The following is a 16,764-nucleotide window of genomic DNA, read 5'->3' on the forward strand; positions in this document are numbered from 1 at the left end:
AGTCTGTAACAGTATAAACAGAATAAATTTATGGTAGTTTGGATGGTTTAAATCCAAAAATCCACCGACATTAATTAGTCTGTGAATGCTGCTGTAAATGCCATTCAATGACAAATTACTCCTCTGAAACTTTTAGGGCCAAATTTGTGACTTCCCCAACATTGACAGAAATAACAGATGACCACATGTGTCCACTCTTTGGTCAAGCACTTGTCAGACATTCAATCGACTCTAAGTGGACAATACATCACATGGACAATTTGCTACCGGACAGTGTCACCTCTATGCTTGACCACTGGGCGTTTTATTTGGCTAGTGGTCACTCCATACCCTGGCATGGAGCCCGCAATTTGTGTATTTGGCGTTGAGCCCTTAATTTTCTGCCACATTTGGTAGTCAGGTGATAATGAATAGGTTGTTTTCATTATTGAGGTATCAAATTTCCAAAATGACAACATTACATACACGAAATCGCACAATAAACACATGCCCACCTTAGAAAATTGTATAGAATTTCAGAACTGACATCATCAAGACCATATCACCAAGTGACATCTACAAACTAGAAAAAAACATGACCTGCAAACGTGTCTTTGAATCATACTTTAAATGGTATTAAAGGCACCAAAACTGACTTTTATTTCATTATCAGGTGATTAATGGCACCATGAATAAGACTTCGTATATTCTTTCTTACTGACTCATAATCACTGCTCTGGTAAAACAAGAGACCCATGAAAAATACAATAAATTCCATCATATAAACTACCATAGATTCATTCAAAGACACTGTGATGAAACTTTGAAAAGCCAATTATCTACAATTTGTCTCAATTTGCAGACAGTAATCACATTAAATAGAGATTTGCATGAAATGAGTAACGCTGGACCTTAACATTCATCGGCAAATAGTGATAAACTGTTTTTGTATAAAAAGCAATTTTCTACCATTTTTCTGCCAATCTATTAATCAAATTGACCATGCCTTAAATAGGAGAAAATCAGCATTGAAGATTCATGGTGACTCAGCCTCTTTATCAACAAGTGACAGGACCCTTATGGAAGTCCCTCCAGTAATTCTGAAAATTCCAGAAAAGGCCCTGAATGACATCAGATATATGGCTTCATTTGGAACCAGTCAAGACAAATGGCAGAAAAAGTTCTTGGTATTCAAGAGATGATGCACTTGGAACTCAAGGTCACATTAATTAAGTCTTAAGATACACATGTTTAATGGCATAGCTGATGAAAGAAATTTAGTTTTTTGTTGATACTTAAAGGTCAGCCGTTTCTTATAAGCCTGTTATTTTTATCACAAGGTTTGGACTGTTTCCTTTTCATTGTTTTATTTCTATTTCTACATGATGACGATTGTGTCTGGTGATATAAAATAGCTAGGATTGCAAAGAAATATGTTATGATGAGAACATCAATCCTGCCTTAGATGAAGAAACCCATTTGTAACAGAGCATTACAACTGTGACGAAAAGATGACTGAAAGTCTTTTGTAATCCAAGCCAAATGAATCTTGTTTAAAAATATGTGAGAAGGAAGTCTTGGCACTTCCATTTCCTTGGCTTGTATTGAATAACTACAAGCATGTATTAGCATACTGCATTGGTAGTCACTATCCAGTTCCGAGCACATGCGCACTGTTTGGCAAAGACATTATTTAGCCAGATTTACTGACTTATCAAAACACTTTGACAGAATCAAAACATTAAACAACAGCTATGAAAGAGGCTGCTTCATTAATAATGCAGCATTTGTTTTCATAAATTCTACAGCCTAATTTCCCGGAATGCCAAGTGCATTGTGGAGAGATGACATGGCTGTGTGCAGCGCCAGCGGCCAAGGCAATTTCCTATGCTTGATTTACACCGCTCTGACATTTGTTTGTTGAATTTATTCATTGTGAAATCAGCAGGCTTTTGTTTCTTGACAAAATCTCAGTAAAATGTTGCAAGTCTTTGAAAATCATTATTTATTATTTAAAACCTTACTACAATCATATTTCCTGATAGGGTTCACTCTTTGTTTATCAGAAGCAAAAGCAGCAAGGATATAAAATTCATGTAAACATTGAGGAATTGTTACAGGCTTTATTACTTTAGTTAGCTTGTTCACACAAGTATGGAGATTTTTTTAAGATCACGAAAAATTGGTAAAAACATACGTCAACTGTTAATTGTGATGCAGCCATACATGTAGGTTGTGATTGGAAGGGACAGTTAGGAAATATTTTGTAAACAATTACTCACAGCACCCAAAGATTAATTCTCAGACCTCTTTCATACTATTCCAAGAAGAGTCTGCAGCCATTATAAACAAGTTAATATGATAATCTTCGAAAAAAACACTTCCTACCAGAATAGGGCCTCATTTTGTGACATACATGTAGTTCAGTTTTTCAATTTAAATCAATAGTTAATCTCAAACACCACAGAGTGATGTACTTAATTAGTATAATTAGTAGAATCAACAAAGAGTAATAAAAGAACCCCTATACACACATTCTTAATACACTTCATTAAGCTTTGAAGCCATCTAATTGACAAAATGAACCAGGGCATTAATTTTTTTGTAAATTTAAAGCATGAAGTCAAAGGTTGAGGCGGGTTGAACAAAACATTGAAACCTTCAGTGAAGCACCAATTTTGGTATAGGCAGTAAACAGTTATAACAACACAGCCTGCAGTTGACAGCAATAAACATTGGACAAAACTTGCTGGAATAAAGAAATCTGTAGTAACTGAGACCCTCAGTCTTTAAAAAGAAAACCACTGTTGTTGGGTTGGTCTTGTTTGGTGCATCCATCTCTTATCATCCAATGCCTGGTATAATGGACTCAGTTTTTATCCAATCAGCTCTTCATTATATAGCAGACGATGCAATCTGGTTAAGATAAGACCCAGCAAGCCAATATTGTATGGGAAAATACATTTATTTTCTACAATAGTTCTAACAACAAATAAAAAAGACAACTAGAATGGAAAATATCAAAGCGGGTTTTACAATATATTTAATAATATTACCAAGATGAAAGCAAACGGGTATTAAACAACTGCCGATAAATTAACCGTACCTCTTGTGATGTGGAACCCTCCTAGATTAGCGAAAGCTTTTGTCACCTAAGTCTAAAGGGCTGGTGATACATGCTAAGCTTTCACTGACAGTTTTTCTGTCTGAATCAATTCTTTATCACTGTTCCGCATTACTTAAAATGTCCACTGTATTTAACAAAGGTTTAAGATATTTAAATGTTACCTTTACAATACAATTTGTAATGCTCAGCAATTTACATGTCTATGGCGCACCACCCATGCCAACATATGAAACCTCATTGTCCTTTTAATTCGTAGGTGAAAGAACAAAAATGTGCATATACGGCACATACTGTCTGTGACATTCTCTATAAATTCTACAAGAATTAACTGTTGAACACGATCTACTACTACAAATAAGCTAAGGATCACTTAAAGTAAAAAGAATTAAACTGCTATAATATTGAGCATTATTTTCAGCCATGTAAATATATATGTCTAACTGATAACAGTTATACAAATTGAATTGTTTATTTCTGATATGTTGTATCAGTATTTTTATTGAGGTCTTTTTGTCATCAATTTACTCGATAATGGATTTCTTTGACAAACATTCCTTTTGTCTGTAGACATCATATAATTTATTTATTTGTGATTCCTTTAAAAGCCATTTATTTTAAAATTCAAATTATAACAGGCAATCCTTCGATTATTATAGAATATTTATATTTTCGAACAAAGGTTCTGCACAGATTATTCTAATTCAATGTACTGTATGGACTTACAACAAACTATGCCAATTACATTGATACTATTACTGGTACTGAACTATCACAAACATACCATTGTTTTACTTTGCATAGTTTTTAGACAGACATACCAATTTCTTTGATTTTTGCCGCAACTGTGCCCAAAAGGTGAAAAAAAATCCCAATAAGAAATTACATTTAAAATTAGGGGTAAAACGAGAAAGTACCAAGCAACATTAAATAAAAGAAGGTTCCTTTGTAACATTATGGCCTTTACTCCATGAATTATATTACAATCCTACTGTACAAGATGTAGACACTCGCATCAACACTTACTGTGAGTCCACCCATGATGTTAAATCCGAGGCTACTAGCAGCTCGCTCAAGAACTAAAGTCATCCTCTTCTCAGTGCCACACTGAAACAACAAAAAAAACTGTCAGAAATAGCCAGCAGATGTTCCCTTTGGCCCATTCCCAGCACTGTATTAAATAATTAGCATAGAGACATTTTAGCACTTCTGAAAAAAATGATACTGTTTCCATTTCTGTCTTTGATCTTAGGTCAATCAATATAATATCATTTTATGAAACTGTGACAGTCACAGCTTTAACTCACTTTGAAGGTCATGCAACAGAAATTTCATACGCTGGACTTCAGGTTCATTAAAAAGAGATTCCCTCAAATTGCTGTGAAACAATATCAAAGCCCTAAAAGCTGCTTTTGGCCTGCTACTTTTTGTGAAACAAATTAACATAAACATCTAGAGACAGTACACATATAATCATGAATTATGGGGATAAAATGAAATAAAATAATATTTAGGCTTGATATCTTATGCCAACTAAGCATTGTATTTTCAATATCATCCTGGTGATGATGTTTCTTCCAGGATTCATGGTTCATATACGTGGAATAAATCTGAGAACAACTGAATTCTTCTTTTAACCGATTGTACCAATATCTCTGGCCGAGGCCAAAATGTAAACACAGATATAATTATACACATATATTTGTTTTGATTTTGTTTGACGCCTTCATTTGGAAACTATTTGCATATTCTGCTTTTTATATTGCCTTTTGTAACTCATGATATAAAAACAATTGTGTTTTCTATGCTTTTAATTGGCTAATTAGGTAAAGACGCAGCTTATGTGCACTATTTTTTGATGGCATAACATATTATGAATACGCATTACAGCCCAACTTTAAGCAAGCTACTCATGCATAACACAGCTCCGTGTCAATTAGAGCTGACTGGTTATGTTAATTAACCAGAGCAGTTCTAACAGCGCTAGAGTTGAGTTGATATGCTCATTATTTTATCAAATGTAAAAAATGTTATGTTGACCTGCCAATGGTAGATTACAGTTATTAAAGTCTGCAAGGCCTAAAAATGATATTATCTAACTGCTTTACTTGGACTTATATTACAACAGCAATAATTATAAGTTGGATTTCATTATGTCGATAAATATAAATTTAAATGTTGATGATAATGGCTGTTAACTTAGCCAAATGCCTTGGAAATGTCACACAGTTGTAAAAAGCTTTATACAGTAACTGTTATTATAATTACTAATTGAAATTAGAGTCATTAGATATTAAAACTTTCTGTGAACAAGACACAGTTTTTTAACGAGCGTTGCTGAATAAATCCAGAATTTGAGCAAGCCATTAAAGTATTCTACCATTGCAGGCTTCTTCTCAAATTTTGACCATAGACAGATATTTCACTATTTTCTATAAACTAGACAAGAATGAGTAGAACAGACCGTTCCCTAGCTGTATACTGTAACACTATGATTGATGCAGCCATCCTTCTCAAGTGGGCTAATGCTGCCCAGTCACAGTTTTATAGCTTTAATCTATGCCTGTCAGCTGCTGTAACCAACAAACAGCTTAAAGGTACTTGATCGTGTTTTAGGACCAAACATTTTTCCTCCCTGGTAATACATCTAAAAACATTTATTTTATCATTATACTTCTCAACGATACAAAATTGCTCAAAAATAAACAATAATAGTATTAAAAACAAGAGCTGTCACAGTATGTGACGAATGCCCCCGAATGTGACATTGACCTATGAACAAGGTCAGTACATGAAAAGTTAAAGATCAAACAAATACATATGGCAAGTTATTTTAAATTGCCTCTGAACATAAAAAATACCACCCATACTTGACAACCTACATTCTTATGTCCTTATATTCAGCATTCCATTGTGAATAAACACAAAGTGTATCTTTCACCTTAGAGGTAGGGACATGGGTCTTGCACATGACACGTCGTCTTGGTATGTCGAACACATGTGGCAAGTAATTTTAAAATCTGTCCATACAAGAAAAAGTTACAGCCCGGACATAAGAACCAATACTCTGTATCCTTATATGCAGCACTCCATTGTGAATAAACACCTAAGTGTGACCTTGACCTTAGAGGTAGGGACACGGTTCTTGCACGCGACACGTCGTCTTGGTATGCCAAACACATGTGGCAAGTTATTTTAAAATCTGTCCATACAAGGGAAAGTTACAGCCCGGACACGACAACCTATACTCTATGTCCTTATATGCAGCATTCCATTGGGAATAAACACCTAAGTGTGACCTTGACCTTAGAGGTAGGAACACGGTTCTTGCATGCGACACGTCGTCTTGGCATGCCGAACACAAGTGGCAAGTTATTTTAAAATCTGTCCATAATATTCTGAGTTATTGAGTCGGACGGACGGGGGCATTAAAAGTATTTGGTTTTAGTGGGGTGCCAACACTAGTCGGTAAAGTCAAGAAAAAAAAGAAAACCAACGCATTCACCACTAGGCCATCAGGACTTAAATAAAAGTGATGGATATTTCTACCTTTTAAAAATATATTGATAACATCACATGATTATGTCAATCAACCAAACACACAACAACAAAGCCATGATTAAGTGACTAATTAACACTATGAACACTAATGAAAATTGTGGTCTTCAAAGGTGATATCTGGACAAATATCAACATCTACTGAAGGGTTCCAGCTTTTTGTATCTTATTTTAACACTCCTTATGATTTTCCTCGCTACATTTCTTCATTCAAAAAATTCAATTTTACGAAAACATGTGCAAGACCCTTTAAACTTGGTTCAAGGATTAGTTTTAATTAATGAATATGATACTGTGCAAAGAAGTGTGTCTTTGAATGAACTGTAGCTTTTATGCCTTTAATTGGACACTTTGTTTTCTTAATTGGATAACGCTAGGCTAGGATCTTAGAAAGATTTGGAAGCTGTCAGATAGTAAAACAAAGACAACATGCAGTGGTCCAAACATGTAATTAACATTGAAAGCCTCCCTGAAGTAACAAAATCTTTAGGCTTCCATTTTAATGTGTTCTGCATTAAAAGCTTTACATGGTTACAAAGTATTTCATTAAAACAAGCAATCAGTGATCACAATCCACACAATCCCAAAGGTAAAAACCTATTAAAATTGTTTTCGGGCTAGAAGAAAATGTCAATATTCCTAAGATTTGTATTGAATCCGGCTAGTGGGGTACTAAAGTGCCATCAGTTCAATGTCGCGTCATAACATGTCTGAAATGCAACATAAATTGAAAGGATATTAAGAACGGAATAAATGTAGGAAATGAAAAATGACATCGTCGCGAAATACGTCCACGTGTCAGTCAGGGTCGCGAAAAATAATGGTAACTTTAAAAACAAGGTACATAACTGCACTGCAGTATATTGCACAATCGATTACACGGCTAACTTCTACTAAAATTACGGGAGACTCCGACGATTTGATCATTCGGACCTTCTCGGCCAGTTTTTGAAAATAATGGCCGAGGAGCTCCGAATGCGATTTGATGGTTGGGTCACATAGCATATACCTGTCCTAGCAAATGCCCCTGACAACGTTCGACATAGATTTTTCGTATCGCAACCCTTAGAATTGGAAAGTGCTAACACCATGCGAATAAAAAATATGTCGATTACAGAATTACCTCGCCGTCTGTTGCTACTGTAAGACTTTGATCTCATTTAGAAGAATGTCGTATTTCATGTCATAATCAATGAAACATGGATATGATAGGATCAGTTTAATCTCCCTGCTTTCTTACGTAAACAGCAGATCTTTGTTCTTTTGTCCGTGACTGTAAGACGTTGGCTTTGCTTTACAATAAATTCATTTGTAAAGTTGCGTGAGTTGATACACGTGGCTTATAATTGCATTGAAAATCAAAATCAGTTGCAACTTAACATAAATCCTATCATTGTTAATATCTTAACGAAATTAACCTATTGGATAACTAAAAAAATGTTGACAAAAGTTTTTGTTTGAAAATGTTTATGGGTAACTAATATGTTTGGCTATATGCGAAGTTTTCTTTAGAATTGTAAACATAATTATATATGAATCTTGTTTCCATTGCATGGAACGTGAGTACGGGCAGTAGATCCTGTCTGCAAAACATGTATATTTCGCCTATCCTGAATTAAATGACCATCCCACCTCCCGCCTAATGTACATGGACACCTACATCGCACGGGACCTTGGGTCACCAAATGTCCAATCTGTCATTACCATTCGTTTTAATCAGCTAGTCTAATGGGTACAATATATCGATAACCGGAACATTAGTTAAAAATCAAAACTGATACGAACGTGTGTTCAAAGAGAAGGCATGCTCGCTCATATTTCAGTGCGAGTATAAATCAGTATGAATTCAAGAAGCTGTCACCTTCATCATCAAAATGGTGCGAAAAGGCACGAGTGGAGACTCCTGAGCAGATTATAGGCTATGCCACACACACGAGGATCTACCACACAGACTGAGCAGAAATACACCATTTAACATTTTTGTAAAAAGACATGTTTTACTCCGATCTGAATAAATGGTATAATGGAATTGTTTAAATTGTGCTTAAGGAGTCAAATATATTTCAATTTTCAATTCGTCGAAATGTTAAAAACATTAAAAAGAATTGCGGACATCCTGTCTACTGTGGAGGGATTGAACATAGCCCGAAATCCCGAAAACCTGTACAATTTCAAACAGAAAAGCCGCCTTCTGTAATCCTCGCGCAATCTTTAAAGAAACTCTTTTTGTATATCCGGGAAGCAAAAGAATTAAAGCCAATGGTCACCAGATCATGGCTCGTCATATGTTGATTTATTCTGCTAATTGTGCCTGATATAATACCCAAGTTCCTATGTTGTGTGGATTATTCAGGATACTATTCGCAAATTCGGCGATGCAGCAGCCGCTGTCGCGAATATTGTGTCCACAGGATTGCCCTTCCGTCGTGAGGTGTAATTTATAAAAAAAAATCATTTATTTCTATTTTATGAAATAAATGTTTCAACAAAACGAAAATTAAACATATGCGGAAAGCAATGCAGTTATCTTGTACATGTGTACATAAAATCAAAATTTACGAAAAAATCAAAAAAAAATCTGTAAGTGTCTACATCGTCAGTTTCTCCCTTTTTTAATAAAAATAATATATTTTATCATTATTTTGTATATACTTAAGGTGTGAATATGATACTGTCGATATGCATATACTTGTATTATAAGGTACCCGGTACACACATTTGTAATTTTGGAATTATGTTACCTTTTAAAGGGGTCTTATTTTTAGAAAAGGAATATACGAAACATTGTTCCTCATATGAAATAAAGGAGCTTGTTTCCTCTTGAAAGATAGCAAAATACGTAATTTCTCTTCAGAATGCAGTTAAAAAGAAAGGGTAACTCCATAAGCTGTAATAGCTGTATGTATATGTTTTTAGGCCGTTTATGTCACACTTACTTTTCAATTAAGGAGTCGCCCGATATAAATATTTAACATTATCAGTGATGTAGTGATGGGTCGGTTGTCTTTATCCATTAATATAATTTGACATTATTCTCGTGATACATTCGACCATTGTATAGTATACCCTTATACATACATTCATACCATGTATTCGTTATAAATATAGTGGACACATGTAACTTTCTTTGAAATGTTCTTATTATATTGCACTTATGGAAGAAGGATGCTTTGTTCTATTTCAATTATGGCATTTCAATTTTAGATCAATGTCCCAAGAAGTAATCGGCACACTTCATGGCTTTAATCATATCTTCATTTCATCATACTGTAAAACATTACATAATAGCAGCGAGCTCGGTCTCATTTATCAAACGTTGAGGTCAAATGTCTATCAGTATCAACCATTTGGACGGATTTCAGAAGTTACGGAGCTATGCAACTAGCTTGTTAATAAACATCTATTCACGTCAATGCACACTTACTTTTAGAATAATCTCTGCAAGGGGTACGCTGTATTGTACGTTCATTGCTAATGTAAAATATAGAAATTTATATATCATTTGACATATTTTGTGTTCACACTCAAATGTATTGACCAAAGCAGAATATGAACACTAGCGCAACATGCTAGAGGCATTATACATCTTATGAACACAAAGCCACCATACCTTGGTCGTGCATTCCATGCTGTTGTCCACTGGCATCGTTTCCGGGTTTTTTTCTTGATTGACTAGTTTGATACCTTGAAACTGTAAACGTTTCTTCATACCCTTTATTCGTAACAGTAATTCTTTCTCCCGAGTCTTAAGCTGGTCGTTTAATAGTTTTAGCTCCTTTTCGATATTCTGAACACGTGTTTGTTGGTTGAGCACCTCAGACTTCAGGTATTGAATGCAATCATGCTCACAATCGTTTTTCTTCAAAACAGCTCCACAACCAGATTCGCAGACACCAACAGGACGGAAACCACAATCTTGAATTTCATGGGCCTCTAAGTCCTTCGCACAAACCAACCTATCACACCCCTCATTCCCACACCTTACTTTTCTGTATGCGCACTCCTTGATATGTGGGATAAACTCTCTCAGCTTTGGCTGCTCCGTACAGCCATTTAATCTAAATTCACAGACAACTTTCATGTTAAGCACGAGATCCCTGAGCGCCAAAACATTGGTCAGGTTTCCAGTGTTCAATGCTTGGCATCTGAAAGGACAACAGCCATGTTCCACCACCCAAGGAAGTATACAGCCGGAACAAAACACATGCTTACACGGTCCCTGGACTGGATTGTCCAGAACAAGATTGCACAACGAGCATTTCCTGTCCTCAGAAACGTAGCACACAAACTTCTCAGTATCAAATCCCATTCTTACAATCAGACAAGAAACATTCCAATTCAATCTACTGGTATCTTTCAACTTTACGGTCAATTATAATTTACGGTTAATCAATTCTGATGTCTTGTCAAACTAACCGTGCATGGCATATACGATAACACTCAAAGTAGCTTTTAAAAATTATTTCAGCCATATAATTCAACGCTTCACTGTCGCATCGACGAATGGTCACTAGTCTCGTACCCGTAGATGGAGATCTATAACCTCTCATAAAGATATCATTATTAACTTTCTACTCAGTATTTCCATTAATTTCTAATTTATACACTTTTTTGCATTTTGCGGTTTAGCTACACAGAGTAATAAATCAAGTATGATATTTCAGTAATGAGTTTCTAATCCAATAACCATTTGATTTAATATATTTCCAATTTACAGTTTTACTCTACCCGCTAGGTAAGTGTTGGATATCACCTTAACCGGTATGTTTAAATACAGCGGGCTTTTAAAGGCGACTGATTATCGCCAGTGCCTTGGACAATTGTTATCGGAAATTCTGTTGGTGAATGAGGCAAACCGAACGGCACCCAAAGTAAAAGCTGTAAAACCAAAACCCAATTGGCCTCTTTTGCGTTTTACATCACTCAAAGAAATGTTTATTGTGACAAAAGAGTGCAATAAACATCTTAAGAAAAATGAAGCATTGTTATCCTTTTCGATTTTATTTGCATTGAGGATATTTTGGGAGGTACAAACACATTTGATCGTGGTTGTAGTCTGACCAAGGGAAAGCTTTATTCATCCAGAAAAGAGGCTAATAATTATTATCGTATGTCAGTGATTTTTTATAGATCTATATCATAGGAGTTAGATCAGTTGAAAGCCTTACGTTAGTGTACGATGAGATATGCGTTTTATTTATTTTTATTCATGAATTTGACGCTGAATTTCGTTAAATACTTCAGAATTTATAAATACTTGATAATCATCTCAATAAAGTAACAGACTGGTCAGGGACTTTCTGGAAATAATGATACAATTTATATTTTCAAACAAACGTAGCTTAAGAAATAAACAAGCAGAGGGTAACTGAAAAACACCCGAGTACATGGGCGGTAAGAATTTGATATAGAAGTAGGTGCATTTTAGGGGTATGTGCCCCCCCCCCCTTTCCTCAGGAATCTCCTAATCGACCCTTAACATGTCAAGGGGGATAGTGACGTCCTCTCCCTAATTTTAGTTGTCTAATTTTAGTTTAAAATGATGCATTTTTGGTGTAATTTATGCAAGAACCTTACCTTCTCTACCATATTGACATATAACATCTATTTTGAGAATATTTGCCCCCGAAACCCCAGCTCCAGCTTTCATAACGTCCTTACTTACTCTGAGGTACTGTGTTTTTGTTCATTCTTGTCGAGCTACGGGACCCCCTACATTTTCTACGCAGACAGTTTGTACGATTTATGTATTAACAAATATTTGTACAAGTTATTTTATTTATTTGGCCACATCAAAGGAATTGTGAAACGTCAATTGATTAGAAACTACCCTGATCAGCTGAATAGAGGAGTGATAATATAATGATTGATACTGAGAGGCTGTAGATAAACGCTGTTCTGTATGATCAGTTATGTTTTGTAATTTCAATGAATAGTAAAATAATCTGAATTATGCTAGGATCAAAGCGTTTATGAGGTAGACAACGGTTGTGAGTGTTTTGGTACTATGATAATGTTATTACTAGACATGTAAATAAACTCGCCAGTTTCACTCAGGGATTCTTACGTTTTACAGGTTCATATTTAACTTACCCACAGCACATGTTGACTCAAACCAAAGACAAAACCACACATTCATATAAACTCATATCGAAATTTATATCGGACTTTGTTTTTAATGTTCTAATATTTATGTTAAATTACGTACAATTCTATTTCATTTTCCTATTTTCATTGAATGCATTACAGACTATAACAGCAAACAATACAAACATTATCTGGTGTTAAATGAATGTGGCCAAAGAACACATTAAAAACTTAAAGTGCATATGAATGTATATGTAATTTTGTGCATATATAAAACAATAAGCATTTCCAATCTTTTGTACTTCTAATCTGGAACTGAATAAAATACAGTTTAATCTTTGTAATTGTTGAAATGATTTGGAATCCCTGATACAGCACGTTGGTGGTTCGGTAAAATTGAAATTTATTAGCTCCTTCCTCAAGGTGTCAGCTTTCAGAGTTATCAAGAAAAATACGGAACTAATGATTACTATCTTTTATAAAGTATCTCGCAGTTAAACTTTCTCACGGGGGAGCTGCGTCGAGCTGTCCAGAATAACGGAATTTAATGTATTTTAGTCGGCCTGATTTATTGTCGTCTGCCAGCGTGCTGTGTATCAGACGACTGACATGCGCGTGACGCGCGATGCAGACGCTTGACAACTGCATGCGTGATGTCTTCCGGTTCAAATGTCACGGGTCATCAAAAGTACTGATAAATAGACAAAATACTTGCGTTTTTGTAAGCAGGAAAAAACACACATTTTTTCATACTTTTGCAAATGTTAAAAGGTTAACCTTATACCTACATTTTAAAAATAAAATGTGATATTTTTCGACCAATTGACCCATATTCACCCAGGTCTTGAACCTGAGTTTGACATTCAGAAATGCAAAACAATATCGATGCTACATGATATCTTTATTACAATAGTTTTTGACAAAAATGTGTAATTGTTATTCAATTGTAAAACATTTTTGGTGTGATAAGATTCATTTAAAAAACACCATATATTTACCCTTTTGAGTTTTATGCCGCTTTTATTTTAATAATGTTTTCTTTACTTGTTCCCAGTTTAGGTACAGTGATGCTTTTTATTATGACACTCTATGATCACACATTTTTAAACCTTTTATTTTATAAGGCAGACTGAGTGTGGTGCTCATAGTTTCAAACAATGACTGCATCGTACCTTTGAAAAGTTTTGCATTAGTTGCTCTGAATTGTGTTCCTCCGTCTGCAGATAAGTTTTCTCAAGTTAATGCATATTTGATAAGATTTACCTTTTATTTTTTCTGTTGATAGGATTGTTTGGATAAGAGTGAGATTTGTGCACGTAAAAACTGGTTTAAACACCCAGTAAATTTAAATTTTACTGACCCTTCCAAAGCGGTACCTAACAATCCTTGATATATATATAGTATGTATGCACTGTGCTGTTCGTGGAGTTTTGTGCTGCTCTTCCATGTTTCTTGTTTGTGACTTTTTGTCTTTGTGTTATGTGTCTTTGGCGTTTTTTTGCTACTGAGCTTGTTTCTGTACTTTTCACCTAAGTATTGAGTCTCTGACGTTTGTAGACCCTGTATTGTTCACATTTAAAAGTTCACCATGCAATGGTTTAGTAATAGCTAAAAGAACACGTGACTAATGCTCTATTCAAGGGGACTTAACTTCAACGCTCCGAAGGTTTTAAAATGCGAAGAGATCACATTTTGTTTATGTCCGGCCAGTAGTCTATAATCTTGTTATCATAATTGTCAAGCCACACTCTGCCATTGTTTTGTCAACAGTATTATTCATTAATCAAATTTGTCGTGAGATTCTTTGATGTATTTAAATGATTGGATGATTGGGGGAACTGATGGCCAGATGGCCGTTTCCTGCTTGTCCCAGGAATTAGTTAACACTTTATATTGATTGCAGAGATCGCCATTATATCACTACGTTTGATTTAATTTTACGCCTGCTAGCGTGCCTGTGGCAGATCTTCTTTATATAAATATAGTTATTGAAGGTGTTCAAGTATTATATATATATGGAGTTCAGAAGATGATGTACTTTGTACAAGTCTTTTATTTTTTATCTGTTCTGTTCTGTTCTTAATGTGTTGGTTTTGCAAAGAAACTGAAACAATTTAGGCTTAATGCTATTCTGTGTCACACACTGGTTCGCACCATGAAATAATTGTCAGAGCTCATATCCGAAAGAACTTCATTTTCGTATTCTAACGTCGTTGGAACGTAACATAGTTAGAATTTTGGTATTATGCAGACTGTCCTAATCGTCTAATTTATGTTATTTATCTCATTCCTAAGTGAAGCTGTACTGCATTGCATTTAGAGTCGTCTCGCTTTAAATTAAAAATTCGGAACTTAAGAGTTGTCTCGCTTTCAAATGAACTGTTATTAGACCTGCGGAGATATTATTTTAAAATATTTATCATATCACGATGTCTATAGCAGCTGCTGCAATCGCAATGCTGATTAAGTAAATTCATATAAAATAGACAAAAGTTATTCGAACATAGTATTGTGCATATGTTCGAATTCCCATATTATGTATAGATGCAGGAAAGGACATAAACTATGATATTTGTTTTTACCGTAAAACATTTTATTTTACTTTAGTAGCAGCAAAGTTTAATCAAAGCGCGAAGCGCTGAAAGACTATCTGCGGGCAAATATGTGAGAGTTGCAAATTTTAATTCGACTATGGGAATGGGTGAATGGCACATAGATAAAAGTGAAAATGTGCCGAGGGCCAAAAGCGCTTGTGCCCACACTGGGCGAGGAAACAAACATATCTGTATCTATTATATGGCGTCTTGTGTTATGTAAATGTCACTTCAATCGTCGTAATACCCCTTCCGCATGTATTTAATGTTACAATCAATGCACGCCCCTTTCAATCGTTTCTAAAGGTTTTTCGTTGCTTTGATTAAATATCATACGATTGGAAAATACAATACATCATATATATCATTTCCTTTTATGAACATACATGTTTTGTTTAAGGAAAATCATTGTTTTACAAACAACTTCAGCAATAATTCCATTCAAAATGCACAGCGTATCTCTTCAGTCGACGTATCCCCATGTATTTAAAGTTACAATGCATGCCCCATTCAATCGCTTCTAAAGGTTTTTTTGTGCTTTGATTAGATATCATACGTAAGGCAAGTTTTATGAACATACACGTTTTAATTGTTTAAGGAAAATGGTTTTATTTTTACGAGCAACTTTAGAAACAATTCCTATCAAATGCAGAGCTTATCAGATGGGTCGTTTTCCAGCGTTGAGGACAAACATGTGGTCAGGTATTGTATGTAGAAACTATTTTTAGAAAATCAGTCAGTTTATGATGCTGAAACTATTTTTAGATTCTCGGAAATTGTCTGTTTTAAGAATGGGAATATGATTGTGCTTTTTCAAGTTTTATTGATAAATAAATGTTATTTATGTGTAACGTAGAAATAATACTAGTGCTTTTATAAAGGCTTCGCACAATTTAAATGTTTTACAGGTTAAATCCGAACTACTTTGCTTCATCAAACGTATGAATGACTCAATGTCGTATCAGGGCATGTGTGTTAGAATAAATTGAAAGCATTATGTCCAAAACAATGGCAAGAATACACCGGAACGAAGCTACTACGCAAAAAAATTGAAAACATCTTAATAGAAAAGTATACACTTAAAAATCATAGAATGAATAGTTTTTTAGTGATTGTATAGCAGGCAAATCATAGTATTTGAAGCATTAGCAACGCGAAACCTGAGATACAACTATTTTGACTTTCAGACAATCATTTTTGTTTCTTATCTCATAAAACGGTAATATCAAAGATACACCATTACAAATAAGCGTGCTTCAGGGTCACACCAGGTTATAATAACAAACCATGCAGGCGATGGGACACTTGCGGTCGGTTATACATCTTGGGCTAAACTCAGAGTGGATATCAGTATGTTTACTGCCTATTAGAGCCACCATTATTTCGACCCATTAATCTGATAAATATAACGATCTTAAAATA

General features: G+C 34.9%; 1 protein-coding gene across 1 annotated transcript in view; it reads right to left on the minus strand.

Moving 5' to 3' along the window:
* Positions 1-11,020, minus strand: part of LOC128217693 (E3 ubiquitin-protein ligase PDZRN3-like) — a 147,983-nt gene extending 136,963 nt beyond the window's left edge. Inside the window, exons 1-2 of the mRNA XM_052925011.1 lie at positions 10,272-11,020; positions 4,130-4,210 (exon numbers count right to left, since the gene is read on the minus strand). Coding sequence (XP_052780971.1) covers positions 4,130-4,210; positions 10,272-10,970 — 780 coding nt within the window. The 5' untranslated portion in view covers positions 10,971-11,020. The remainder of the gene's footprint in view (positions 1-4,129; positions 4,211-10,271) is intronic.
* Between the last annotated feature and the right edge of the window lie 5,744 nt (positions 11,021-16,764).

The sequence above is a fragment of the Mya arenaria genome, chromosome 14 (genome assembly GCF_026914265.1).
Source record: "Mya arenaria isolate MELC-2E11 chromosome 14, ASM2691426v1".
Taxonomy (NCBI): Eukaryota; Metazoa; Mollusca; class Bivalvia; order Myida; family Myidae; genus Mya; species Mya arenaria.